Here is a 24,691-nt window from a genome sequence, read left to right on the forward strand (position 1 = left end):
TTTATACTTAAATGTGTTTCCTAATTGTTTATGAATGTGTCACTTAATTACTCATTCAATACTAATTACAGTTCTGGTCAACACAATTATTAAATCACAAAAGCTTGGTCAACACCTAAGTATTCACTGATTTACAAAAACCCTTTTACTGCTTAATTATCAAATATGTACTATTCTGCTATTCCTTAATCAAACACTGTGGAAATGACCTAACTAAAATAAAAGATGTAAATTACAAATATTAATTATAACCTGTAGAGAAATCGACTTGTTATTTGGAAAAGAATGAATGATTAATTATTAATTACACACTTAAAGAAATCGACTTGTTATTTGGAAAAGAATGAATGATTAATTATTAATTACACACTTAAAGAAATCGACTTGTCATTTGGAAGGAATAAAATGATTAATTATTCATTACAATCTGTAAGGAAATCGACTTGTTATTTGAAAGGAACAAAATGATCAATTCTCAATTACAATCATTTATAACCATCTATTTATTAATGTATCGGACTGTTTCATCGACCTCAGCTGTATCTCCCTGAGGATTTAGTGTTTTAAAATGTATTGTCGTATTTCGACCAGCAGATGGAGCTGTGCTCCGGCTAACGCGCATCGCTTGCGCATGCGCCAACTCTTAGCCAAGGCTATGAATGTTTTAACCGTAACTCTAAACTATTTAAAACACCCCGAGATCAATTCACTATATCTCTATCTCTTTAACACAATTACTTTTCACGACACAGCAATATCTTTCAATCCAGTTAAACCACTATTTATCTCATTCAAATATTCTACGTTCACGTTTCCCTCATAAAGATGGCCTCTGTGTGTGTCCTTTAGACTCTCTGACACACTGCAAATGGCGTCACGTTTCCCTCATAAAAATGGCGTCTAAACTCCGCTGCTCTGACACACTGCAAATGGCCGCTCACACAACGGCGTCCTCTCACACAGACAAAGAGTAATGGCGTACTCTCTGCTACAATACAAAATAGACTACCGAGTCCACCCACACTCCAACACATAAACACAACCTCACCGAATTTTACACAAACACACACGATATTCCAATACCGTACAAACAAACCTTACCATTAAACACTATATTTTACAAAAAACGGGCTTCCAAGTCCGGCTCTCACAATCCACCCATCAAAGATTTATGAAAAGTTTGCATCTATTCCAACAAGATTACCGTTACACAGATTCTTTTGACTATAACTTATCTGAGATTTACAGTTTATTTTAAACACACCAATCGACTAGAGAGAGATTTCTGCAGAAAATCTACCTTCTTTGTTAGATTGAAGTTCGCAAAATACTGTAAATTAAGTTACATTTATCTCCTGGCTAGCTCGCCATTTACTGTAGTGTATTCTTATTGATTATGAATCAAAGAACAGTTAGTTTAAGATAATTTAATTAGTTACAGGCAGGTTTATACATTACATCTGTTCCCCGTGGATCCTGGGTGAGAAGAGAGCGCTTGTCGTGTCCCTCTCCCCGTTCCCCTCCAGAGGGGAGGGGCCAGCGTGCATGTGTGTCCCTGCCCACCCCCCAAAGGTCCCTGCTGGTCATCTGTGTCCCTGCATGCCCTGGCATGTGTGTGTGTCTAAAACATACCACATATTCATACATAGATCATACATACTACAGAAATATACTACAGTTGTGTGAAACAAACCACCTGAGTCAGGTTAGTAATGCTCCATCACATGTTTTAATCTGAAGCTTGATTTTAAAGCAACCCAACTTTAAAGCAACCCAATGTAAGTTTAGTTCTTTCACTCGTAGCTCGGGCTGTGGGGGTGCTAGAGGAGGGAGCCTCTAAGTCCCCTGAAGACGTACAAACAAACTGCACGTTGATACGACCTTCCTAGCCGGAGATATGGCCACACTTTACAAAAACTCCCTTTTTTTTTTTTTTTTTTTTTGCTATTTAAAAAAAAAAAAATCGCAAATTAATCGCAATCGCGATATCTGTCCAAATAATCGCAATTCGATTTTTTCCCCAAATCGTGCAGCCCTAGTGTGTGTGTGTGTGGGAGGGAGGCATACACTTCATAAAATACATCATATTAAAACAATTTATTTATTTATGTATTGTACACATCAACATACACATACAGAAAATATATATTTCACATGATCAAAGGCAGTCTGCCACACTGAACATAGAAAATGTAAATAGTGTGATAAATAGTCTGCTGTGTCATCTACAGTACAGATAAACAGAGAATCAGTATAATTGAGATGTACAAACAATTCACTCAGTAATTATCCAAAAAAATTAACAGATCTATGGATACAAATGTGAGGTGAACAAAAGTGCAAACTGTTATTACTCAATTCTGATTCTGATTCAAATCAGGAAGTGATTGAAAAGACCAGTACACTATTGGTTGTGTTTCCATGACTTTTAGCATACCCTTGAAAAAGAACAAAACACAACTATGTGACACCAACAGATTGAGTGCAATGCTGCTGACGTGATTTCACATAGTCCACATCCATTACCTTGTATTTGACTAATTGCAATTCAAAACTGGAACATAACATAAAATATTAAACACATTGCATATAAAACTTGATGTTATTGTATGACTGTGACAATCAAATGACACATATTCTGGACATCGTATTAAAGTCATAACAGTCAAATATATTCAGAACATTTAATGTGTCGAATATATCAAATTGCCTGTCACAAATAAAGATTGTGACAGCAGAGATGGAAATAACATCAATCAATCAAACAAATCAGTCAGTTTCCCTCAAGTCTCATTTGCTAACATTTTTCTTCTGAAAGCAAATGGCTGGGCTGAACACCAAAGAAATCGAGGGACAGAGGAGGATTTCAGTAAAAAACAAAGCAAACCTAAATGCTTCTTCAAGGCTGGCCCATGGGTGTTAGTAATGGATCATATGTATGTTCATGCGATCAAGGGAAAAAACGAGTATATCTTTTATTTTGTGAGAAGAGGTAGAGTAGTATTATTTCTCCTTTACTGTGCAAATTCTAAAACAGTTAAGATGGTTTCAAAGTCACCTGGCATCCACTCCGTCCCTCAGGGACCCCACTATAAAGCTCTAAAGCAATCTTTTTTAGAAGGCACTCACGAAACAAAGACAATTTGAGTCTCCGTGATTCCATTTTGTTCCAGCCCTAGTGATAAATTAATACAGTGATCATAAATGTGGGCTCTTTTAACACAATTTCCCCCACCATGACTTACAGTGCTTTCATCTGTTTCCATAAATAACCTCGCTGTATAAATTCATGAATGTGTCATAACCCTGCAATACAATAAACTGTCCCATATTTCACAGGAAGCCAAAGATGAAACACAAAATCGCTCCTGCCAAAAATGGAAAGGAAGTCCTCTATGTTCCAGCACCGTCCGATCACTGCACTTAAATCATTAACTCAAAACTGGCTACAATTTAAAACCTAGATATAAAAAGCCGGAGCTGAGAGGGACATCGCGTCCAACCCCTATAATTAGAAATGATGTACGAAAATGAAATGGGTAATATGAGGTACAGTACATTAGGAAGCATTATCAAAGCAAATGATGGACCAATGAAAAGGGACACATTTGCTTTAACAAAAATAAACTGCAAATATGAACAAATACACTCATAATGTACCGAAACGGAGAGTACAGGAAATGATCATCGTCATCATCAGCCATTATGCTACAACATCATTCCTGCTGTCAAGAAACAAAAAGTCTCCAGTATCAAAGTCTCTAACTTCGATACACTTCGATAAACATTGAGGTATTTCAATCGGTTTGCGGGGGGGTCCATTGTCTTCAATAGTCATTTTTTAAAAGTCTGGCACTTCCAGGGATATGTCTGCATCCTCCTGTGTCTCCGTTGGGTCGATGGTGGCCTGTAGGGCTTTGGCTGAGTCCTTGTGAGCCTCCATGAACTTCTGCAGGTATTTGGAGGTGTAGAGCCAGTGGTGTTTCAGGACGTCCTCCAGCTCAAAGGCCTTGGACTGGCGGGCGTTCATCTTACGGAAACGCCTGAACAGCTTGTTCCCGGACTCGTTCCCCTCGCTGGCCCAGGCTCCGATGGACCCATCCCTCTCCACGATCTCAGGCACGTGGGCTAGCGTCTTGTGCAAGTAGTTGGTGATTTTGCCGTCGTACCTATACAATGGAATGGAATACAATTGATTAGAATTGTATAGTTCAGCCATTGCTGGAAAAATATATTCTGCATCTCAGAATCATAATAAAACACAAATAAACAAACACAAAAAACACACATTGTGGTCACATACTCTACATAGACACAACATCATAATATCATAAGAGCATACACACACACACACACACATACACACACACACATACATTTTCTATGGGTGAATACAGTGCAAAACATTACATTACCTGTACTTGAAGGTGGTGGAGAGGAGCTCTGCGAAGCGCTGGGAGTTGAAGCTGTAGCGGCAGAGCTGGTCTGGGCACTCCTTGGCCGGGCAGGAGGAGCGCCACACCGGCTTCATCTGGATGTAGAGCCCCATCAGCTCCCTCAGGGCCTCCCGCCTCTCCTCTGACGGCACCAGCTCGCACACCACCTCTATCGCCTCCCGGGTCATCAGACGCCGAGCGTAGTTCCCGTTCATCCGCATCACCGGCCTCAGCTTCATCTCCTTCCTCAGTTGCTTGTCCAAAGTGGCTCTCCAGCTCCGCCGCTCCTCTCGTGTGGGATTGGGGCGGCGGTACACCTCCCCGATCTCGTCCTGGAAGATCTTGTAGAACTCGGTGGCGTTGCCGATGTCGCAGTGCAGGGCGTCCAGTGTGGGCTGGGTCTCCATGAAGGGCTTGGCGGAGACGCCTTTGACCCGGTCCCGCAGCTCGTCTGCGGACTCAGAGAAGGGGTTGGTCCTCCACAGCTCGTAGCGCTCCAGGTTCTCGTCGTGGCTGCGGGTGATGGAGTGGAGCACCATGTTGTGGGAGGCCTCTGCCCTGGTGGAGTCACACAAGGTGCAGATGTAGGTGGAGCCAGAGGCCTCCAGGCCCTCCATCTCGCGCACCATCTTCTCGTCGTAACCCGTGCTTCTGAAGTGGAAGCGGATGGAGCGAGGTAGCCCACCCAGGGACAGAATGAGCCGGCTGTGCTTCATGGCGTTCCGCTCGGCCAGCAGAGGCCCTAGAACCGCCGTGAGCGTCTCGTGGTCCGACTCGTCCACGAGCATCAGGCACAGCGGCTTACAGCTCAGTTCAGAGTTGGGCTTGGGCTCCCGGAAGACGGTGACCGCCTCCTCCTCTCCTTCGGCCTGGACGGAGACGGACATGACGGTGATGGAGAAGCGCACGGCCTTCTCGGGGACGGGCGGCCCACCGCCGTGTTTCTCGCTGATGTCCCCCATGCCGTCGCAGGACTCTTTGATCGTCACGCTGAAGCCAGAGGTGCAGGCGCTGTCCTCCAGCCCTCGCTCCCTCAGGCCCTCCATGATGTCTTCTTCCAGGTCCTTCAGGGCCGACACCAGGGCCACGTCGTAGCGGAACCGCCGGGTTATGGTATCCGCAGGGGCGTCATCCACCGAGGCCGTCCACCCTGAGAGGCCGTCGATGATGCCCACCTGGCACGACGTGGCCACGTTCTTGAGGGCCGGCTGCCACTCGAAGGGGTGGTAGCCAGGTAGGAGCTCCTTCTCAGCATTGCGCAGGGTGTGTAAGGGCTGGAAGATCTGGCGGCCACTTGTAGCCTTAACAGTGCGGTACATCTTGTGGTACTGGCTGCAGCTGAGGAAGGTGTTGATCCGTATGGCTAGGCAAACAGCAGGATGCAAGCTAATGCCCCTGCCTAGAGGGAGAGAAAGACAGGGAAAACAAATAGAAAGTGAGCGATAATGAAAACAAACGAAAGACAAACAGGCATATCATGAATGGATACCGAAAGACTCTGATGAAAGAGACAACCAAAGTCCACCAAAAAATGCTAGTGCTCTGATGATAATTGCAGTATGAAATGTTTCCTAATTGAAGCCCTACATTTACTATCATTATGAATGTTATCCGGGGAAAAGAAGTGAATCTGCGAAGCTGGCAAACTGATGTATTGGCTGCAGATGAAAACAGACACCAGCTGGCCTCTATTCCCCAGAGCAGAGGTTGGTGTAATTTGCAGCTACTTCTGCTGATGTTGTTTTGATCCTAACAAGTGTTGTTATTGTGCATTAGAGAGAAAGAGAGAGAGAGAGAGATACAGATAGAGAGTGAAAGAGAGAAAGAGGGAGAGAGATCTCAGAGTAGAGTTCCCAACATTTATCCTTTCCAACTTCCAAGCTAGTTGTGTAATGAATGTGTGTGATGTGTGTGATTTCTTGTCAAGTGTGAGCTTTAAAATGAAAAGGTATGATACTGTAATCTCAACAGCATTTCATTACCTGTGAGTGCAGATAATGTTTGCGTTTTGAGTTCACTTTTGAATGCTAAGACCCTTACCTTGCATCATGGCCTCCAGCTCGTCAGCCTGCCTGTGCTCATTCCCAGCCCGTAGAGCCAGCAGGAACATCGTCAGACAAACTGACTTAACGTCACCACCTTCCTCCTTCTCTGCGAAAACCTTCACCTGGGTCTTCAGGTCCCTCAGACGGTGCTTCTGCGCCCGCCGTGTCAGTGATAGCAGGTGCTGACGGGGTCTCCCCCCCTTGTTAACAGGCAGGTAGCTGTCTAAGCCTTTCAGGGTAGAGTCTTCCTGGTTCTCCTCCAGATGGTGGCTAAGGCAGTGGGCCCTGAATGAGTCCAGCCTTACCCGCTCCCCACAGCCATCACTGGGACAGAACAGTGGGAGTGAGTGCAGGACTCCCAGGAAGGCCTTGGCAGGGGTGGTGAGGTCAGCGGGGGCACAGGGCAGGGTGCAGGCCGGGCAGTGTGACCCCAGAGCTCGGCTGTACTTAACGATACAGCCGCGACAGAAGAGGTGTTTGCAGGGGGACTGGACAGGGTCAGAGAGCAGGTGGTCACACACCTGACAGGTGATGGAGCACAGGAAGTCCACGGGGAGCTCCTCGGAGAGCAGCTTGACACTGAGGTGCTCCTTCTGGCAGAGAGTGATGCTCCTCACCCACTGAACTCTCTGGACACTGGATCTCACCCAGGGTCTGAGGCTGTCCTGGTTGTCCCACTTGGTTTTCTTAGCAAGGCGCTGAGCTCCACGGGGGGGTCTCCTCCTCTTCCTCCCTCTCCGCTGGAGCGAGGGCTTCTTGGGGAAGCATAGAGGACAGAGGACGGAGTGGGGCCTCCACTCAGAGACCCGGGTTGGGGAGAAGCTGCAGAAGCCCCCTCCTCGCATGGCGGCCATCCAGCAGCGGTGACAGAAAGACGGAGGGTGGACAGATTCCATGTCCCCTACCACGTCCACTTTGAAGACCTTGAGGATGACCTCAGACCAGCTGGTGGCCTTGCAGCCCATTCTACGCAGGGACCCTCTGCTCGCCTCGTCCAGAGACCCCTGGGCGTCATGCTCCGAGCCTTTGGCTTTCCTCAGCAGCACACCACAAAGGCGGCACAGACCCCTGCACGTGCACGCAGACGGGTATGTTAGTATTAATATGCACTTATCATTAACAGTACCTGCATAGTAACTCTGTGAATTACTAGTAACAAGATGGTAATAACACAGGCTACATATAGTACAGAACCTTGGTAATTGCTTTGTATTTTGCATAGTAATGGAGTTGAACAGTTTTTGTTATTACAGTACTATATGGAATATTCACCTGAGATGGTTCATATGAGTGTCAATCTCCTGCAGTTTCAGGTCCACTCTGCGGCCCGGACCCTCCACGTTTTCCTTGCTCTTACCCCCCAGACAGAGCTTCATCACACTCCCTGGGAGACCCATCGCTTCATCCACCGGGTCCCCTGGAGCCGCAGGGGCCACTACCCCAGCCACTGCCCCTCCCTTGAGGTGTGTCTCACTGGGCAGCGGGGCCCGCTCCATGGACTTGACCCGGAACAGCTTAAACTTCCAGTCAGAGAACTTGGAGTAGGAGTGACGAAGCTCGGCAGGCATGGCATATCTGGGGGCGTCTGTCTCCAGGGTCCCCATCTCCATTATATGACCACGGTATCAGATCCTGGAGAGAGGACAGGAGAGGAGTGAGAGAAGAGGTGAGAGGAGAGAGGTGGAGAGAAAGGTTAGTTACAGGAGTACGAATTTATTTTAGAGGCCTAAAAAAGAGCACATTAGTGGGTATAGAGAAGAGATTTGTGTGCACAAATTCGCATAATAATTCCAGTATCATTTCACTGTTGAGCCCCATTTACTTAATTCTCTTGGAATTTCTCTCTAAAGTCCTCTGGAATCCCTCCCCGGAGAGAACCACTGAGCTGTGAACCAGAGTGCTGTATTATACCATAAGTGACATTTAGATCTTCTGTAAAATGCATGAGACAAGCATTCAGGAATTGATCCACCACCGAAAAACATATTTCTCTTCTCTCGAACCCTATTGCTCAGGGAGCTATTGTGTCTTTTTTTCCTTGGACACAGCGAGTTTTCTAAATGGGTGCCCTTATCACTGCAAGGCTGTCAATCACTTATATTAGTCATTTTCTTGGCTGCAGCCAGAATTGGAGCCCCAGAAGGCACTGAATGGCATTTAAAGCACACAGAAAAATGGAGGAATATGAAACTTGTCTTATAATACAAAGTTATTGACCAAAGTGCAGGAAAGGCAAACAAGAAAACGGCCATGTTAACCAGACATTATAAGGGGATATATTTCCCATTTCTCAAGCAGAGTCCTGAAGCAGTTGCTTTTCAATAATGTAACGTTTCTCAAATACTCATCCTCACAGTAAAGGACAATGCACCATATGCCAGAGCAAACCCATTTACATCTATATACTCAAGAAGTTCCATTGTCAACAAACATTAATTTATACTTCAATCAAATGAATAATCAATCACACAAATAGAACCATTTGCTGACCCTTACCATTACCATTGCACACCCATAGTGCACCCATAGTTGCATTCTCCCACTCTCAACTCAATATCTCTGTGTGTATGTTCTGAGTGTTAGTGTTCTCCCTGGGTAGAGTCTGGCCGTCTGCATCACTCCCAGGCTCTCTCTGCTGAGCTCTCCTCTGAGACAAACAGCTGAGCCTGTGTGTGTGTGTGTGTGTGTGTGTGTGTGTGTGTGTGTGTGTGTGTCTGTATGTCAGCTGGCCCTTACCTTGTTTTTCAGTCTCAGCTGGGTCCCCTGGGGGTCCTCTCTGCATGGAGGCACAGGGGAAGTCTCGGAGCCAGGGCTTGCGCAGTGTGTGTGTGTGTGTGTGTGTGTGTGTGTGTGTGTGTCTGGATGTCTGGTTGATTCTTGGTTTGGTCTGTCTCCCACTGAGTTACTCCATAGAAAGGATCCCTCTCTTTCTCTCTGTCTCTGGTATTTATACCCCTGTCAGGAGACTCCAACAGACAAACACTGCCACCTGAGACACAGGCAGCTGATCAGAAAAAAAGTTTGACGTTAACCCCAAACACACACGCACACACACACACACACAAACACACAGGCACGCACGCACACACTCACACACACACATACACACACACACACACACACAAGCATGCATACACACATGTAAAACACACACTCACACACACACACACACACACACACATTGAATTCACTTCCAGCTGGTGACTCTGGTTACCTCTTACCCCCCCTTCTCTCACCCCCCATCTGCAGATGCACCTCAAGCAGGTGGTCTAAACTGTGAAAGGTTTGGGAGAGACAGCAAAACAGATAAAAGGTTACTAGTACAGAGAAGGAATGGAACACCGAGTAAATCCATACTGGCATTGTCTTTTCAGATTCAGCGGAATTAGGAGAATTAGGGTCTCTCTCTCCTAAAGGTTTCTTTTCTGTCCAGCATCCATCAGGTTGGCTTGCAGAGGCCTTTTCATGTCAGTATACTTCAAATGAAATTAGGTCATAGTGAAAAAGATATCAATGTTGACATGGGAACATCGAAAGTCAGTGCAAAACTTGATTCTCTCTCTCTTCACACTAAAAACAGGTCAGAAATCTTGGTGTAATTCTAGACTCCGATCTAAACTTCAACAGCCACATAAACTCGATAACTAAATCAGCCTACTATCACCTGAAAAACATAACAAGAATGAGAGGTTTCATGTCCAAGCAAGACCTTGAAAAACTCATCCATGCATTTGTTTCGAGTAGACTTGATTATTGTAATGGTCTACTAACAGGCCTATCTAAAGGAGCTGTTCGTAAATTGCAGCTCATCCAAAACGCCGCTGCTAGGGTCCTAACAAAAACAACGAAATTTGAACACATTACACCAATCCTGAGATCCCTGCACTGGCTACCAGTCTCTCAGATAATTGAATTCAAAATCCTCCTAATTACATACAAATCACAAAATGGTCTTGGACCAAAATACATATCAGATCTCCTCCCACCCTATATTCCCGCAAGGTCCCTAAGATCAGCTGAGACAAATCAGCTAATAATTCCAAGAGTAAAAACAAAACACGGTGCAGCAGCTTTCAGTCACACTGCTGCATGCTCCTGGAACAAACTCCCTGAAGAAATCAAACAGGCCCAAACCTTTAAAATATTTAAATCTAAGCTAAAAACCTTCATGTTTTGCACCAGTTATGATTAAACACAAACACAATGTCTTTTTTTCCATTAACTATTGTCTTTTTAAATGTTTTATCTATTTACTTCTTATATTTGCTTTTATTCATCCTCTTGCTGTAATTTTAAATAATGTATGTAAAGCACTTTTTAATTTAATTTGATTTATTTTCTGATTCAGGATCAGTGTAGTCTACCGTCTACAGAGACCTCTCAAGATTAACTATTTTGGAAATGCAGTTGGTATTTATGCAGGGTATTCCATACACATTGGAGATGATAAGCTCTTGTTTTGTTTTGCTTTTAGTTTCAATCAAGTAGTTAATTTCATTCCACGTAATTTCCTCCCTGTCTACATTATCAATGAACACTAATTAGGGAGAATACTTTGACGTAATGTCTCCCTGGATCGACAGCGTATTTGCCGAAGATCACTCTAGTTTGATTTCATCCAGAGGATTAATCTTTCCTCCTCACCGTGGGACTCTCTCTCCGCTGTGCTCTCTCTCTCTCTCTCTCTCTCTCTCTCTCTCTCTCTCTCTCTCTCTCTCTCTCTCTCTCTCTCTCTCTCTCTCTCTCTCTCTCTCTCTCTCTCTCTCTCTCTCTCTCCGCTGTGCTCTCTCTCTCTCTCCTTCTCTCTCTCTCTCTCTCTGCTGTGCTGGATCTGCCAGCCAAGTCATTAGACACACAGTCAGCGGCCCCGGTGCAAACATTTAGTCTTCCCCACTCATCTCTGCATTCCACCAGCCCAGGATGAACACAGACTGCGGCATTGTGGCATGGCATATAATACTGTTTGACTGTTGATAACGTTATGTAATTACAATTGACCTTGGCACGCACAACACATATAAATTGGGGGCATTTTAATCTATTTACATTTTCAACTTATGCATATATGGAAATAGAGGAAATACAGAACAACAGGGTATATACCTTTATACCCTCAAGACCACCAGGACCAAGCTCCGGACTTGGGCCTTTTCGGCCGCAGCCCCGTCCCTCTGTAACGCCCTCCCCAACGACATCAGACAGGCCAACACCCTCCCAACATTTAAACAGGCCCTCAAAACCCGCCTCTTCAAGCTCGCCTTCACCAGTTAACCCTCTCCCCCTCCCCTGTGTCTCCAGCACTACCTCAATTAGGCCCCTATACTTTCTTCTATTTATTTTTTGTTTCTTTTTATTATTACTACTCGATCTTTTCAGTTTGTAAAGTGTCTTTGAGTGTCTAGAAAAACGCTATCTAAGTCTAATGTATTATTATTATTATTATTATTATTATTATTATTATATTATTACCTGCAGAGTGCATCATCTTTGAGGACATGCAGAGGTCTGTATGGGCTGATGATGGATTGTGGAGAGATATATCTCAACCCTAAGTAGGTAGGTAGACATATTCTGCTCCCAATAAGAGTGACACATAGCTCCATGCTAGACAGGGATGGAGCTGCAGATGTCTGTTTAACAAACAAGCAGTGACCCCCTTGAGACCCACCATCTCTCTGTGTCTGCTAATTGACTTGTTATTGATCAACTCAATGGCAGTTTGATTTATGGGGAATGCGGCTGGCAGAGACAGCCACCTGGCCTGTGGTTGAGTCTTACGAATGTGAAGAACATGACTGGGGCGAGGTTTAGGAGTTTAGGAGGATGCGGAGCTCAGTGGCGGCTGGTGCTAAACATTTTGGGTGGGGCACAGGTTATGGGGGCATGCTCCACGGGGAAGAATATCAACTTTAAAATCTGGATTTACAGTCGATTTTAGCATGAGAATAGCTCTACCCCCCTGTACAGACCTCGCCATCCCCTCTACCCCCCTGTACAGACCTCTTCATCCCCTCTACCCACCTCTACAGACCTCTTCATCCCCTCTACCCCCCTGTACAGACCTCTTCATCCCCTCTACCCACCTCTACAGACCTCTTCATCACCTCTACCCACCTCTACATCTCCTCTACCCACCTCTACAGACCTCTCCATCCCCTCTACCCCCTGTACAGACCTCTCCATCCCCTCTACCCCCCTGTACATACCTCCTCATCCCCCCTACCCCCCTGTACAGACCTCTTCATCCCCTCTACCCCCCTGTACATACCTCCTCATCCCCCCTACCCCCCTGTACAGACCTCTCCATCCCCTCTACCCCCCCTGTACAGACCTCTTCATCCCCTCTACCCCCCTGTACAGACCTCTTCATCCCCTCTACCCCCCTGTACATACCTCCTCATCCCCCCTACCCCCCTGTACAGACCTCTCCATCCCCTCTACCCCCCTGTACAGACCTCTTCATCCCCTCTACCCCCCTGTACAGACCTCTTCATCCCCTCTACCCCCCTGTACAGACCTCTTCATCCCCCCTACCCACCTCTACAGACCTCTTCATCCCCCCTACCCACCTCTACAGACCTCTTCATCCCCCCTACCCACCTCTACATACCTCCTCATCCCCCCTACCCCCCTGTACAGACCTCTCCATCCCCTCTACCCCCCCTGTACAGACCTCTCCATCCCCTCTACCCCCCTGTACAGACCTCTTCATCCCCTCTACCCCCCTGTACAGACCTCTTCATCCCCCCTACCCCCCTGTACAGACCTCTTCATCCCCTCTAGTGAGTGTGTGAGTGTGAGTGTGTGTGTGTGTGCGTGTGTGCGTGTGTGCGTGTGTGCGTGTGTGTGTGTGTGTGTGTGTGTGTGTGTGTGTGTGTGTGTGCGTGTGCTGAATACATAAACAAACAAGCTAAAAGACGACAATAGAAAACGTACCATGCTGACGATATTACTAAATGTTTGAAGTAGCTTTTATCTTAGCTGACTCTCTTACCTTCAGGTCGAGTTTGTGTATTCTGGCTTCGCAAAACACCAACAGTAGCAGCCTAACAGCCGCGGAGATTGCGCGGAGATTGCGCGGAGATTGCGACCACAAACGAAGTTTGACTTCGGTAATAGGTCCAGTTGTAATATCCTCAAGCAGGGGAGGCTGGCTCCCCACCAAAGGGAGAAGAGAGAGATTTTTTTTCTATGACTTCTAGACAGTGTTGCTTCTGAATATCATAGTCCAATCAGCTAGTGTTCTGTGGCGTATATCATAGTCCAATCAGCTAGTGTTCTGTGGAGTATGTTCCAATCAGCTTCAAGTCCCGCCCCTTTCGGTGCATGTCCCAAAACCCCATAGACAATTGACCGAATGGCCTGAAGTTACCAAAATAGATTTTACATGCAAGTCTACGAGAACAGCCTAGTGCAACTTCGAGTAGACTGAAAGTTGCCCCGAAAGGGGCGGGACTTGAAGCTGATTGGAACATACTCCACAGAACACTAGCTGATTGGACTATGATATACTCCACAGAACACTAGCTGATTGGACTATGATATTCAGAAGCAACACTGTCTAGAAGTCATAGAAAAAAAATCTCTCTCTTCTCCCTTTGGTGGGGCATTGCCCAATTGCACCTAATGAACCAGCCTCCCCTGGCGGAGCTGTCGGTTGGTTAGTGAGGACGGTAGGGCTCGCAGAGGGCATCTGGTATAGGAGGGGGTTGTTTTCTATACGGAGATAAGCCCAATCAACGGCATCTCCACTGCAGCGATGTGTGTGTGTGTGTGTGTGAGCCTGTGTGTGCGTGTGTGCAAGAGAGAGAGAGAGGGGGGTGGGTGATCTGGAGTAAGAATTACACTGGATAATTTGATTTGATTCGATTTTTATTTGTCCCAAACACAATAAACATATAAAAACATATAAAAACATAAACATTTGAAAAGAAAAAAAGTTATCCAACACAATTTCATCCCGTGCAACTTACACTAGCGCGTTCGGGAGGGGACAGGAGGAAGTGAAAACGTATCTAGTCCTGCCCCTTCCTTACAATATATTCCACAATTTCAAAAATGGAGTCTCTTTCTATAACTAAATATAACATAAATATCCATATACAACATAAATATCAAATGCAGAGAATTGGATCAGTATGGAGAACACAGGGGGGACAACGGTGATTGAAGGAACAGATGATAAATAGTTCAACTCCAGAGACACTCGTGTCTGAACTATCTAGGCCAAATAGCAAACAGACAGACCTTGAGATCGTGAGATCTAAATAATTCATCCAGTATACTCAAAAAGTACCTGGCAGAGATTTGTATCCACTGCATTCAACCAGGGCTGAAAGAATTGTAGACTATTGTATGTAGTATTAGGACATGTAATGAAGAATGGAAGAAATTAAGGATGCACTTGACTTCCCAATGCATGGCAAAGAAGTTCAATAAGTTCACATTCTCATCCACACTATTCCAATAATAGTCACCTCACCTCCCACTGTGTCTCCTCCCCACTCCCTCTTCCTGAAAGATGACTTGTAAATTAATAGTCAAGGAGGTGGACCCCCGATGCACAGCTAACGGTAGCTGCCAATAAAGTCCCCTTTTCCTACTACTCATACTACCCTCATCCATCTGTCTCTCTCTCTCACTCTCTCTCACTGCTTCCTCCCGCTCTCAATACCCTCACTTCTGGTTTTGCTAATAATCATTAATGCGATTGTCAGTATGAGGGACATTAATCCTTCTCTCTCCTCCAGCCTCGGGTAAAAGCCCCTATAATCACACAGTGTCAGAGAGGGGACAGCTGGGTAGAGAGATGTTGTCTGGAGGCCTTGCATGGGTGGGAACTGTTGCGTGACCCTGTATGACTATGACTTTATGACTTTATGACGTGATGTCACCCCCGTTGCCTAAAAGAGCTTCAACAGAGAGCTAGAGCACACAGAATGTATCTGCTTTCACAGAAGACAGCATCTTCACCTGGTATGTTCACCATCGTAACGTTGATGTGAAAATTGAGAATTGCAATGTACTCTCATGTTGTACTCACAAGAGCAGGACATTTCAGTCTTGCTCTGTATTGTTCTGTTCTGTTTGTTCTGATGTCTTGACAATATGGGAAACATATTAGGGCTATTGCTAGCTTAGCATAGTCATGCCGTCTAAGAATTCAGACTCACAGCTGCTTAAATGTGAAGCCTCTGTCCTCTCCACTTATGGTTTAGAGCACATTTAAGTTTTACTTTGAACTCAATTGCTCTGTTCTACAATGATATTGTGTAATCACATATTAAGTATGTAATTATATAACTACATCATGATCGCAAAAAACATACAAAGCTTTCCATGCAAATATAAACAATGAACATTGTGTCAACTGAGTCAGAAGTAAAAGGTGAGAACTGCACTCTATGAACTAAACCTAAAACTTAAAACTCAAAGATTGAATTCTGTTTCGCTCTATACTACTAATTCCATTAGACCAGGAGCAGTTTTTAGTCTCATTAATTCTAACAAGCAACTTTTAATCACTATGATGTAGGCTAATTCTCACCTTTGAAAGGAAATAATTGACATGTTGAATGACAATTAGCTGATCCACTTTGAAGTGATGTTACAGAGGATGCATACTTTGCGTTGTAATAATGGACTATTATCATTGTTTATTCCCCATTTACTTTCTTGTTTTTAAATTTGTGGTAAAGCACAACACACGCATAATTATCCTATTGAGCCTGAAAACATGGAAATATATATACAAATAAATAAAATGACAATGAACTTGACTGTTGATGTGCTTCTAATGCTAGAAATGTAAAAAAAAAAAAAAAAAAAAAAAATAGAATACTAAAAATAATACATTTTTGTTTATCTAATCTGCTATTTATATTGCAGCCTATTGGTGGCAGATGACACTGTTGCTCACATTTATGCATTAACAACATAAGAAGAAGAAGGATGCACCATTAGGTAAACGGTAGAGTGTGAACTTTCTGTCCGAATCAGCTAAAGGCATGATTGAGTTGACAGAGCAATCGCAATTCAGCTTCAGCATAAACCAGCAAATTGTCTTCATAATGTACAGAACCTGTGTGTGTGTGTTTATAGTTGGACTCACCATGAAGTAAGACCTACTGTATATCTGAGCAGGAAGCAGACACTCCAGATGGGCAAGAGCCACTCTCTGTAAACCTAATGAAATTAAAGCCTAAGCTGGATTCAGGGATGCCAGGGTAGTGTGGGGAATAAGGCCTGGTGTCTTTAATCAAAATAACAATGCTCTTTAATTCTAAGTTAATTAAATCTAGATTTCACTGAGTGAGGAGCGGGCTTCACGGTGCCAGGGGACCTCCAGCCACGTAAACATTCGCTCAGTGAATTGGTTTTGTGTTTAATCGTGTCTTAGTGCTTTTTCTATAAACCTATAAGCAAATTTACACAGCCGCTCAGTCAGCTGCAGGATAGTGTCTCGCAAAAGGGAAAAAAGTAATTTCAAAGAAAAACAGAAGAGAGTTCAATCTCTAAAAGAAGTAAGATGCTCCCACTATAAGTTATACCACCACACCTCCATCCAGAGCCCATAGGTCAGCTGAGCAACTGCTTCTGGAGGTCCCCAGGACTAAATTACAAACTAGAGGGGACAGAGCCTTCTCTAAGGCCGCCCCTAGGCTCTGGAATAGTCTCCCCCTCCACATCAGAGCCGCCGAGAGCATTGAGGCTTTTAAAAAAACTAGTCAAAACACATCTTTTCTCCCTGGCCTTTGACCTGAGGTGAGCCTGCCTTCCCGACACTGCACTCTTTGCACTTTTATTTGTACTGCACCTTGCTTTTAGTGTATTTTTCTATTTGATCAGTTTTCTTTAATCTGTATTTTATCTCTTATCTTGTTTTTATCTTTATATTTTATCTGTTAAGCACTTTGGGCGGCTCTTGTCGTTGTACATTTTGTGCTACATAAATAAACGTTACTTACTTACTTACTTACTATACCTAAACACAGATTCTGGACTCTCAGAACCTCTCCTATCTCCATAGGCCGGGCCTTAAGTTGGGGCTCCACTCCCCCAACCACAAAAACAGAGAAGCTGAAACAGATTCCTCACAAAACTCGGGGGCCATTTCCCTCTCTCTCTCTCTCTCTCTCTCTCTCTCTCTTTTCATCTTTCTCTCCGACAGTGTAATGGGCAGATCATTGGCCACTGGAGAGAGGTGAAAAGGACAACCCTCCTGCGTGTTGGCAAGTGTGAAAAGAGCAGCGCTGTTGACTGTCAGCCCCTAACCCCCCCGATTGTCTCTGGGCTCGACTCCCGGAAGAAAAGACAAACGGCTCAGCTCCTACACATAGATCCGGTTATTATTTTCCCTGTCCTTTAACTAAAAAGTCCATTATGGGAAATGCCAGGACGACTGTGCCCTTTTCAGCGGCAGCGGTGTCATAGCTCAGACGGAGGGACAATGGCGCTGGTGACACGCGCTGATTCAGGGTTGATTTAGAGTGACTGATCTTTAAACCAATTCACAGCATAATTATGTGAGGAGGGGGAGATGAGGAATGGGAGTTGGGATGGCGGGTGGCGGGTGACGGGTGGAATGGGGGCGGGGGGGGTACCGATGTCATCTGGAGGCTAGTCCAGCATGGAGAGAGAAATAACAGGCCGAGCCAGAGAGCAGGTGGTAGAACGTTTATCAAACACACCATGAATCACAGAGAACAGCAGGAATCTGCTTGGCCTTTCAGCTCTCACACACACACAAACCTGTTGGTCAGGACGACACTGGTCTCTTTAGAAAGACATAATATGTATTAGGTTTGGGGATACGTTACCAAACTAGTTCCCGAATTGGAATACTGTACATTGAGATATAATTGTCTCAAACTCTGGATAATGTGACATACAGTAGCTCTAGATTATTTGACATTATTTATTATATGTTATACTGTATATAATATATTATTATCATTATTATTTGTGGTCCTCTGTGGCTCAGTTGGTAGAGCATTGTGCTAACAATGCTTAGGATGTGGGTATGATTCCTGCTGAAACCAGAAAATGAAAAATGTATGCACTCACTGCGATGTAAGTCGCTTTGGCATATTACTTTTTTTGTCTAAAAACCATAGAGATAGAACAGTTCTAAATCAGTGGCCTGAACAAACCCTCATGATGCATCAGGAATGAAGTAGTCAAAGAAATGTGGCCGCTGAAGTTGGAAAAGAGAGTAGTTAAAATTGACTATTGAATAAACCATCACACCTGCCTTGGAACATGTTTTGGGAGTGGAGTGAGTCAGAGGTAGTGATAGAGTTTAGCATTTTTTTGGGCTGCCTGTATTTGAGTATGTGTGTGAGAGTAACATGTCTAACATGGCTGGTAGAGGTTTGATTTTAGGAAGCTGTCTCTGGGATCAAGGTAAACTGGATGCACAGGATTTTCTGTGCGTGCGTGCTTGTGTGTGTGTCAACCAAAATGTCTTATCTGTATGCCTTCTTAAAACGATTGCACATACTAGCAGGCAGTAGACTATGTGATAACAGGGAAACGTTAAAGGATGATAATAATAATAATAATAATAACAATAATACATTTTATTTATGGGCGCCTTTCAAGGCTCTCAAGGACACCTCACAAGACAGTTTAAAACCACATATCAAAACATTAAAATCGACAAAGCAAAATGAGATAAAAAACAGCAAAATCAGATATAACAACAAACAAAATACAGGAGATCAAACCAAGTAAGCCGTTGTGAAAAGGTGTGTTTTATGATACCTATGAGACAGCCCTCTGCAGTAAAGGGGAACATTTCGCTTCAGGTTATTAGCCTCATTAGTTCTTCCTTTCAATTCTCTTTCTGCTACAAGTATGTGTCTGCCAAAATATCTCTCCATTACGGACGGTATACGCTATTCCCAGGGCGACCCCTAGGTGTCCCTCTCCAGCCGCTCGTTGTGCCACCTCACACTCTCAATCTCTCATTATGGGACTTATTACTTGCCCCTTTGTTTGATGCTCTGCCTTTTTACGGCCTCAGTCCTCTGCACTCCCCCCGCTCAGTCTGTCACAGTGTCTGCACCGTTTGTACGAGAAGTAAGCCGCTGTTATTTTGAGTTCGAGTAATGAGATGTTCTCTCTTCTTTATTTTTCGAGTTAACTTACATCCAGGCACTACCTCTCCTCTCATCACCACCCCTAATCTCTCTTTCTCTCTCTCTGATGGGGAAAGAGTTAGCTAACCTGGACCCCCCTGGACTACCCTGGCAGAATCTATCACTGTCTGTCTCACTCTCTCTCTCTCTTTCCTAACTTGCCTTTACTTACCTACTATTTCAGTTTTTTCCATTCGATTTTTGCGTAAAGTTTGTGTTTTGTATCCTGTGTTAATTGAAAAAGGAAGAGAATGCACACCGCATAAAACCTAGGCGAGGTAACTTACCTATTCAATCTAGCCTACATGTCTATTTAATGGCTGTCATGCACTGCATGTTGTTTGTAAGACTTGACAAAGGCTACGGCCGAAACCGTTGTCAATTAAAAATCTACTCTTTTTGCATCTGGAACTAGAGTGTGCGCCTTCTACTTCTTTTAATTGTATCCTGTGTTAAAAAACCAAAACCTTCAAGAATCTTCAAGTAAAGAAACTATTATTTTATGAATCGCTGCCTTTCGTCTGCTTCATTATATGCACCGCACCTGGGTCCACCCATCCAATTCAGTACTTTACATCTCCCCTTCCCTTGAACACCTCTTCACAATATTCTTCATTACCGGCCTACACAAAACAGTAAATGCAAAGATGTCCGCAATTTCTGCAGCAAGATTGCTGTAGCCCGTTTCATTCATGCTCTCTCTCTATTCCCCCAACTCTTTCTCTTTTCTTTCATGTCCAGATACCACTTTCAATGTGAAAGACAGTGTGTGCAGGTAAGGTAGAGGCCATTATTACAAATAGGCCTATAAGTAACTTCGCGGCCACACATTCCCAAAGCAAGCACACTCTATATGCAAAGCAGAGCCACGCAGTTAAAGAAACTTACGCCGAGTGATTATATTTGTAATTTAATTTCCTTGGTCACAGAGAGATAAGGGAAGGAACCGGCTGCAGTTGGCCGGGGATGAATGGAGCCAAGAGAATAGAACTACAGCTTCATTGTCTGGACAGAGATGTCCATAAGGAGAGAGCTCAGAGACAAGGATACGAACCCACACACACACACACACACACACACACACACACACACACACGCAGGCATTCACGCACCCACACACACTTCGGGCTCAGGCTCACACAAAAATACACGCAAATACAATGACATGCGAAAGAATGGAATTTGAAGGCTCACACAGACAATGGTCGGACACAAATTAAAGCTCTTTTCAATAGATAATGTGTGCACACGCACACACACGCACTGACGCACACACACACAATGACATGCAAAAGAAAGTGGCTACAATGGCAAGACACATCATGTTAAGCTCTTTGGCATACGTAATGCGCACGTACATACCATACCAAAGGGATGAGTATGACCTTAAACCAGTGGTTCCCAAACTTTTTCAATCAGGCCCCCCTTGGGTAATTGGAAATATTTTCGAGCCCCCCCTAACCCGGTTCCCACCTAGATTGATATAATTAATTGTATAAAGTTGTAAAAACATTACATTTTCTCTTCTAATAATAACAAGACACATACAGTATATCCAACTATAGTTTTATATTTTATTATGGTTTGAAAAGGAACATAAGTGCTTGGCAAATTATCCTGTGCCACTGAAATATTCAACATATCAACATTAACTAATTTCTACTGCATCACTATTCTTACTCCTCACATTTCTATCACAATTACGATCAATGACTTGTGTGTGCTTGCTTTGCCTTGCAAATCTTCTCAAAGCGGGGTTGTTGTTTTGAGACTGCCACTCTCAGTTCATTCTCAATGTTCAACTTCGACCTGTATTTGCTTTTGATAGCAGCAACAGCAGAAAAGCCTATCTCACACAGGTACGATGTTGCAAAAGGCAGCAGTATTCCCACAGCTTTCTGTCCAATGAGAGGGTAGTCCTTCTCCACTCCAATCCAAAACCCAGCCAAAGTCGTGGATGTGAACTGCAGCCTCATGGTTGACTCTGAAGTCATGTCGATGTACTGTTCCTCTTCCGCAGTGCTGAACATGGCAGGTGGTGGTGCAACAAATGGATCTCTAATCCAGTCGTATTTGGCACTGTCATCCACAGAGAAGTATTTCTGGAAGCTTTGTTTCAGGGCTGAGATGTGCTCTCTCATACATGGAACCACTGTGCTCTGCAGCTCATTGGTCTCGATGAATGCCTTCAGATTCCCAAATGAGTCGATGTCCCCCTGTTCAAGTCTCCTGCCCCACATGTCCAGTTTCCGTGTGAAAGATTGTATCCTGTCTGCCAGATGTGGAAGGTGTGTGTTGTTGCCCTGCAACTGTAGATTCAATTCATTGAGCTTCTCAAACATGTCGCTTAGGTAGGCCAATTTCATGAGGAAGTCTTCATCATTAAACTTGCTGGCAAGTTCGTTCCCTTCCTCCTCCAAGTAGATTCGGATCTCATCTTTCAGCGATAGCACCCTGGACAGCACCTTTCCGCGAGAGAGCCAACGCGACTCGCTGTGAAATAGCACGGCTGTGTGCTCGGAGCCCATCTCCTCGCACAAAGCGGAAAAAATGCGAGCTTTCAGTGGTCTTGTTTTTATGTAATTGACGGTGGTGATAACATGAGACAAAACGTCATTCAACTCTGGACTCAGCTGCTTTGACGCGAGTGCCTCCCTGTGTATTATGCAGTGAGTCCACACTGCTTTCGGTGCAACGCGCTTGATGAGCGTCTGGAGCCCTCCCCGTTTTCCTGCCATGGCCTGGGCACCGTCGGTGCATATCCCCACACAGTCCTCCCATTTCAGATCGGCTTCACTCAGGTATTTGTCTATGATTTTGAACAGTTCATCAGCTGTTGCTCTGTTTGGGACATAGTTGCAAAATAGCAAATCCTCGCTCAAACCCTCCGCATCAATGTATCTGACATACGCTATTAACAGACAGTCCTTGTTACTATCTGTGGCCTCGTCTACCTGGAGCGCAAAGCGTTGGTCTTTTATTTTCTCAACAAGCTGCTCTTTCATGTCTTCTGAGATGTCATTGATGCGTCTCGCAATAGTGTTGTTTGACAGGGGGATAGCTTTGAGTTTTTGGGCTGTTGCCTCGTCTATCATATGTGAAACCATATCTATTGCAGCAGGGAGTATTAACTCCTCAGCGATGGTGTGTGGTTTTTTAGACTGGGCGATACGATATGCCACTTTGTAGGAGGCAAGTTGAGCATTAGACGTAACAGATGCTGTTTTAACGAAACGGCTCTGCTGACCACGGTATTCTTGGAGTTTTCTCTTGAAGAAATCGAGGGGCTTCTTCACATCAGTCGGGTGTGTGGTCTCCAAGTGACGTTTCAACTTGCTAGGCTTCATGCTTTCTGCCGCTAAAGTTTTGAGACAGAGGACACACAGTGGTCGTTCCTCCGCACCGACCACATTAGACGTGAAGCCCAGGGAGAGGTATGTATCGTCATACTTTCTTGACTTTGGCTTTGGGACGTTTGTCATGGGCTCCTTCGCTTTTCGTTTAGCTTCTGGCTCTTTCATAAACTTATCCATTGTTGTTGTTGCTGCTAGATAGCTGGAGGAGGGAGTGCGCGCGTCAATGACGTGAATGGAGCGCGCGTCAATGACGTGAATGGAGCCCCCTCGCTGCCTCTTTGTTACAGTTTATGGCCTGCGCTCCATTCAGGTTCTCATTTTTATCATCCAACGCCCACAACACCCCTGATGGTAACCTTAAGTAAGCAGTGTTTGTTTACAGCTCTTGTGTGTGCATTCTTTTCCCCTCCCATATTATTTCTGCGCCCCCCCTGCAGTACCCCCGCGCCCCACTAGGGGGTCGCGACCCACAGTTTGGGAAACGCTGCCTTAAACTCACATTCTTTGAAACAGTTGTTGTTTCTCTTGTGCTCTCTCTCTCTCTCTAACTCTCTCTCTTTCTCTAACTCTCTCTCTCTCTAACTCTCTCTCTCTCTAACTCTCTCTCTCTCTCGGAACAAAATGTAATCAGCAGGGGTAGTCTGGATGGGACGACGGTCACGAAGAGCAAAGGCGCATTTAAGATTCTAGAGGAGAGACGGACAGTCGTCACAGAGGAAGGGAGGGACTGAAGGACACGAAGACACTCTCCCTATGTCCTCATCTCTTACCCCCACGTACCCCCCCCCCCCACCTCTCTCATTTCAATTAACTCAATTCAAAGGAGCTTTATTGGCACAGGAAAAATACAGGTATGTTTGCATTGCCAAAGCAAGTGAAATAAACAACAAATGAACAGTAAAGATTACACATAGAAACAAAACAAAACAAAAATAAAAAAATAAAGACATCTCAAGTGTTTCAATATCATTTACTATGTACAGTTATGTAGTAATGTGCAAATAGTGGAAGTACGAATGGCCTCTCTCACTCTCTCTCTCTTAGATAGGACCACAGATAGGTGAACTATCCTGACATTTCCGTTTACAAAGAAAGAATGAAGGCTTGGACATCAGATGCACATCAGATGGACTCTTCTGTACTGCATCAAAGGTGGACCAGCTGGACTCAGAGAAACCACTTGATAGCTATAATATAAGAACAACAGAGGGGGGAGAGAGAGAGAGATAGATAGAGAGAAGGGGGAGTGAGAGAGAGAGGAGAGAGATAGATAAGGGGGAGTGAGAGAGAGAGAGAGAGAGATAGAGAAGGGGGAGTGAGAGAGAGAGAGAGATATAAGGGGGAGTGAGAGAGAGAGAGAGAGAGAGAGAGAGAGAGAGAGAGAGAGAGAGAGAGAGATAGAGAAGGGGGAGTGAGAGAGAGAGGAGAGTGAAAGAGATGGTCTGACAGAAAATACGGATGGGCTGTTTATCAGCAGATGTCTCAGACACAACACAACTCAAACCTATAGCTGCAGGGATTGAATGTAAAGCCATCTTGTGACATGTGACATCTTAAATCCTCTCCCCCCTCTCCTTCTCTCTATCCTTGTCCAACATCGTTCATCATTTCCACCACTGTTTCTCCTCTGCTGTCTGGTATTTCTCCTCCGTGCCTCTGCTCTGAACCTAACAGCATTAAACTGTCAGAGAAGTTACAAATATTCAGTCTGA

At 44.7% G+C, this 24,691-nt stretch overlaps 1 protein-coding gene across 1 annotated transcript; it reads right to left on the bottom strand.

Moving 5' to 3' along the window:
• Positions 1 to 3,841: 3,841 nt before the first annotated feature.
• On the bottom strand, positions 3,842 to 8,085 carry rag1 (recombination activating 1; the record flags this gene model as incomplete). Its single annotated transcript, XM_080539199.1, has 4 exons — positions 3,842 to 4,169; positions 4,416 to 5,835; positions 6,477 to 7,549; positions 7,754 to 8,085. 4 exons carry the CDS (start codon positions 8,083 to 8,085, stop codon positions 3,842 to 3,844), a joined length of 3,153 nt encoding a protein of 1,050 aa, XP_080395325.1.
• Positions 8,086 to 24,691: the final 16,606 nt, after the last annotated feature.

This window comes from Nansenia antarctica, assembly GCF_963989245.1.
Source record: "Nansenia antarctica genome assembly, chromosome: 9".
NCBI classification, from domain to species: Eukaryota; Metazoa; Chordata; class Actinopteri; order Argentiniformes; family Microstomatidae; genus Nansenia; species Nansenia antarctica.